The sequence below is a fragment of the Gobio gobio genome, assembly GCF_949357685.1.
Source record: "Gobio gobio genome assembly, chromosome: 12".
Classification (NCBI taxonomy): Eukaryota; Metazoa; Chordata; class Actinopteri; order Cypriniformes; family Gobionidae; genus Gobio; species Gobio gobio.
In genome coordinates this window covers 6,622,880-6,628,741 of record NC_137105.1, presented here as the reverse complement: position 1 = coordinate 6,628,741, position 5,862 = coordinate 6,622,880, and the positions used below count along the sequence as shown (strand labels likewise).

Sequence of the window (5,862 nt, the reverse complement as noted above, 5' to 3'; positions counted from 1 at the left end):
ATTTTCGTCTACAATTGTCTCTACTTTTACATCATGAGATGAATATTCAGCTGTTCAAAATATTCAGAAAGAGTTCCCGCTGTTGCTGGAGTACAGGTCTCTCTCAGACTCCGCCTGTCATCTCGCGGCCGCGCGCGTGTGGTCACGTGGTTCCCGGAGCGCTCAATACCTCTAGCGCTGTGTCAGTATATTTGAATGGCTTAAGCCGCGTAAGTTACACAACAGCTTCACTTTACAGGTGTTTGCAGCAATTTTTGGTAAACAGTACAGCATAGTGTGCGTCAGCCACATTTACAGTATCATTTTATTATGGAGAGTGGTAGAGATCAAAATTGTTAACATTAATATTAATGTTTTTCTTGTATTTAGCCCTCAGGTATTCCTTACTAATTAAGTCACACTTGTACTCATTGATGGTCAAATGTGACCATACACCTTAACTATTTCAAAAATAAATAGCCTATATTTTAATTCAATAATATTTATTGAATATTTTGAGGAGATCTTTTGGTACTAAATACTATTTGTGCAATACTTATGGTCCATTAATGATCACTTAAAATATTTTTCTTCTAATATTTTTCTTATTTATATTACAATTAGTGTATTAATTAAGGTTAAAATAGAGAATTCCACTGCAAAGAGGCAAATTAGAGTCATTTTGTGGCTGGAAAAATAAAAAAATTCACTTGTAATGCCATTACCCACTGGGTGCCTGTATGGCTCTTTAATACATACACAGATCATAACTGCTTACTTATTTGTGAAATTTTGAAATGTTAATAATAGTGAATAGTAAAGAATGCAAGCAAATATAATATAACCACAAAAAAGTGTAAAAAACATATTTTCCCTTATACTATGTACAGTAGGCTATATACATATGAATTCATACTGAATCAAGATCGAACTCGATATTTGTGCCCATCGTCTCATAAGCTAATGCTGATCTACGCTGTAAATCCACCAGTTAGCTATGGTGTTGTGGCACAAACATTATGCAGGTTATATGTACTTTATGTAACTTATTTTGCCACAAAATATATTGAGTTTTCCTTTGACTAAAGCTAGACTTTTGGTCGACTAAAACTTGACTAAGATACCTTGAGTTGTCTTTTGACTAAAACTAGACTAAAATTACGAGACTTTTAGTCGACTAAAACTTGACTAACAAAAAAAGATATGTGAATGACTAAATATGACTAAAACTAACAAGGACATTTGGCACAAGACTAAGACTAAGACTAAATTAAAAATAGGTGACAAAATTAACACTACTTACAACCCCAGAGATCAAGATAGAGTGGACTATAGAGAGGAAAACTCACTAGAGAGATACAAAGCAAACACATACAAATCTGGAAAGTATGTTTACGGCAAGAAAGGAGAGAAACAGTTAGAATGTTCAGTAGACTTTATCCATTTTTGCTTTGTCTTTTTATCCGCTGAAATTTTCTGGTGACCCCTTAGACCCTTCTGGAGGACCCCGGGGGTCCCCGGACCCCAGTTTGAAAACCCCTGAAATAGGACATGGACATGTTCTAAACAGGTTTTGTGAAATACAGGAAAATCTTACATAAATGAGCAATAATACTAATTAATTTTACAGATGCTCTGTGTCTTTATTGCATCACAAGACATGGAAAATCTCAACATCCAAAGGCACAAACAATTTTTTACGGATAATATCTGCTGGTATTTTGTTGAGGATTGGTAGCGTTATACTGGACAGGACTGCTCAGCAGATTTCAGCTCTGGAGGAGGACTGGAGCTCCATCAGCCTCAGCTGTGAAGAGAAACATTCAATAAAACTTCTAGTGAAACTCTGCCATTAAGCCTTAATTGTTAAGAATTTCCTCTTTTCACAGGATCTTGGCTGAAGATCTTGAATATGTAACCAAAAGGCTGTAGTTGCAAACCCACAGCAACCAAACACATTTTTTACCTTCATGTTGCTCGTCCTGGTCTGAAAGTCTGATTGACCATAAACTCCTGTCTCAGTGAAGACAGTGTGTGTTCAGGGATGTGCTGGGACAGTGACTCCAGATAATTTAACACATAACGATCAGCGTTCGTCAGGACAAACCGATGGCCAAACACTGCAGAGGAGAACGCAACAGCATAAGAAAAAAAGTGTGATGATTCCCAGGAGGAAGTCATGTCTCTGATACCCTCTCTCAATACCTTCCACAGTAGCTCCAATAGCGAAGTCTGCTGGTCCGTAGTATTCTGGGTTTTCCACTGTACTTCCTGGTTTTGGGACACGGGTCTTCTCTAGGAACTTTCCTCCGATGATGCCGGAATTACGTGTGGATTTCTCAAAGATGCTGATCATGTCATCAGACAGGTAGAAACACAGAATGAAGCGCCGTCCCTCATCCACGGGACTCTGGGAATCCTATGGAGGACGATAACGTTGATATGCAAGAAATAATGTAGTCATTGTCGCAAAATAAACCTTGATGTGACTAACAGGACCTGATGCAAGTGAAAGCTACTTAACAAATAAATACATATGATGAAATATTAATTTAAGATTTCGATATTGATAAAAATCTTCTGCCAAAAATACAATTTTTCAACATTTGGTCTAGCAACAAGACTAACACGGCAGCAACATTAGCCAGTCATTAAAGTTCACCCAAAATGAACATTTTGCCATCACTTACTCACTCTCAAGTTATTACAATTTCCAAACCTGTATGAGTTAATTTCTTCTGCTGAACACAAAAGATGATATTTTAAAGAAGGTTGGTAACCAGACGATAGCCATCGACTTCCATAGTATTTTTAACGGCTACCATCAATTGTTTCATAACCAACATTCTTTAAAATATCTTCTTTTGTGTTCAACAGAAGAAAGAAATTCAAACAGGGTTGGAAAAACGTTAGGATGAGTAAATGATGACAACATTTCATTTTTGAGTGAACTATCCCTTTAAAGTCGCGATGAATTACATGTTTACAATAAAGCTCTATATTCATTATATAAAGTGATCGTGTCTCTTCAGAAGTAAACTGCTCTCGATTAATATAGATTTATAACGATTTGTGGTCAACATTTTGGGTGAATAGACTTTCAATGGAGGGACAGAAATCTCAGAACTCATTAAAAATATCGTCATTTGTGTTCAGATTAACGAAAGTGTAGCCTAATGGTTTTGGAGCTACACGAGTGTACGTAAATTATGACAGGATTTATGTTCTCTAGGTTATTATTTTTCATTCGCAAACACGCAATATGGCGCCTGTTGCGGGAGCGCCAGTATGCGGAGTGATACGACACACGAAAGTAGTACCAGTTTCAGTGAGGAAGAGCGGACTGATAAAGCACTGGATTCCGCGAATGACCAACATCAAATTCGCATCGTTTATTTGCTCGCGGCCTCACGGTTGTTTTTGCAAGAGATTATGCAAATTAGGTGTATTCTCACCAGCCGTGCGGCGTAACGCAGGACTTTAAGGTCGTTCTCCAGCAGTTTGATCACATCTTTCTTGGGCGGTCCAGGAACCAGAGACAGACAGTTCTGTAACGAGTCCTCCAGAGAACCAAAGCCGTTATACGGAGGAATTACCTGCGTGACATCATGACACCATAAAAACCATGCGTGCGTTCACATGGATGAACAGATGGCGGGAACGAAAATGAAACATAATTTACCTCACAGTCTGAATAAGAAAATATAAAGTGTTTTTCCATGAATAGGGTACAAAATCATCTCTTTTTCAGCAAATAATCAGTTAAAAACTTTTTGTATAACGTTTGTCTTTTTTTGCAACATTTTGTTATATTCTAAAAATGAACTAACATTCAATAATACAATTTATATTTGTTAATAATATATGTAAATTATTTATTTTAAAGAAAACCTAATAAATCATTCAGACCATTCGTTGAAAAGATGAGTGGCATAATGCATTAATCATATAGCGGACTCATTCACACCGCTAGATGTCAGAATAGTCCAAGACCACTGTGCATTATAGAACATAAGTGTACCCTATGTGGAAAGTACCAGATATATCACTTGAAATATACCATTTACTTACAATATAATTGAACTTTCAATTAAGATGAGATTAGCCCAACCAAGAGTATGTATCTCACCCTCTCGATGTCTTTTGGTGTTGTAGTGTCAACAGTAAGCGGTTTGAGCAAGATGTCGGGGTGACTCTGTTCAAAGTATTTCCGGGTGAAGTCGTCACAGTCATACAGCAGGAAGAGCCTCCCCATCAGCATGACCTCCTCGCCGACCCTGAAGTCTTGAGGAGAGAAATACTCCTCCACATCATGAGGGGAAACTTCCAGAACACTGCTGGGGAAAGGCTCTGAGTCGAGAGAGAGAGAGAGAGAGAGAGAGAGAGAGAGAGAGAGAGAGAGAGAGAGAGAGAGAGAGAGAGAGAGAGAGAGAGAGAGAGAGAGAGAGAGAGAGAGAGAGAGAGAGAGTTTAAGGATTCTGTGTTGATTATGTCCTCATGTGAAATATGAATTCAGTCATTTATTGTGTCCAAACTTCTATAAACATAAAAAGCAACAAAACTGAGGTAGGTTTATCTCTGTGTTAAAAAAATATTTCTGTTCTCTTAATGTACACTGTATTTCTGTCATGACAAGTCTCTTGTGTTTGGCATGGTAATGGATATGACAATTTTGATATGTTTGGTCTAGGTGGAATAGATCTGCTACACTGCTGCTGTTATTGCAGTTGGACTTGCTACTGCCAATACATACACGACACGCTACTGTGAGCAAGTACAGTAACAACGCTATCCATGTCCGCGTCGACATGCAGTTATAGCTTTAAACTTAAAAGGGTTAGTTCACCCAAAAATGAAAATTCTGTTATTAGGCTATCAGCCTATGCCATCTAGAGTTTCATGACAGATAGATATATAGATAGATACATAGATGGATAAATAGATGGATGGATGGATGGATGGATGGTATGGGTGGGTGGATTGATGGATGGGTGGTATGGGTGGGTGGATGGATGGATGGATGGATGGATGGATGGGTGGTATGGGTGGGTGGGGATGGAAGGGTGGTATGGGTGGGTGGGTTAATGGATGGATGGGTGGATGGATGGATGGATGGATGGATGGGTGGTATGGATGGGTGGGTGGTATGGATGGGTGGGTGGTATGGGTGGGTGGGTGGATGGATGGATGGATGGTATGGGTGGATGGATGGATGGTATGGGTGGGTGGATGGATGGATGGTATGGATGGATGGATGCGTGGTATGGATGGATGGATGGGTGGATGGTATGGATGGATGGATGCGTGGTATGGATGGATGGGTGGTATGGATGGATGGTATGGGTGGATGGATGGATGGTATGGGTGGATGGATGGATGGGTGGTATGGATGGATGCGTGGTATGGGTGGGTGGGTGGATGGATGGATGGATGGTATGGGTGGATGGATGGATGGTATGGGTGGATGGATGGATGGGTGGTATGGATGGATGGATGCGTGGTATGGATGGATGGATGGGTGGATGGTATGGATGGATGGATGCGTGGTATGGATGGATGGATGGATGGATGGGTGGTATCGGAGGTATGGGTGGGTGGATGGATGGATGGATGGATGGATGGGTGGTATCGGAGGTATGGGTGGATGGATGGATGGATGGATGGTATGGGTGGATGGATGGATGGTATGGGTGGATGGATGGATGGGTGGTATGGATGGATGTGTGGTATGGGTGGGTGGATGGATGGATGGATGGTATGGGTGGATGGATGGATGGTATGGGTGGATGGATGGATGGGTGGTATGGATGGATATGTGGTATGGGTGGGTGGGTGGATGGATGGATGGATGGTATGGGTGGATGGATGGATGGTATGGGTGGA

At 40.3% G+C, this 5,862-nt stretch overlaps 1 protein-coding gene across 1 annotated transcript in view; it reads right to left on the bottom strand.

The window, feature by feature from the left end:
- Window positions 1–1,399: 1,399 nt before the first annotated feature.
- The window catches only part of efhc1 (EF-hand domain (C-terminal) containing 1), a gene marked incomplete at its 5' end in the record, with an annotated part of 6,841 nt that continues 2,378 nt past the window's right edge, over window positions 1,400–5,862 (bottom strand). The window contains 5 exons of the mRNA XM_079832024.1: window positions 1,400–1,786; window positions 1,946–2,099; window positions 2,185–2,398; window positions 3,435–3,575; window positions 4,109–4,329. Of these exons, the coding sequence (XP_079688150.1) occupies window positions 1,948–2,099; window positions 2,185–2,398; window positions 3,435–3,575; window positions 4,109–4,329 (728 nt within the window). The 3' untranslated portion in view covers window positions 1,400–1,786; window positions 1,946–1,947. The remainder of the gene's footprint in view (window positions 1,787–1,945; window positions 2,100–2,184; window positions 2,399–3,434; window positions 3,576–4,108; window positions 4,330–5,862) is intronic.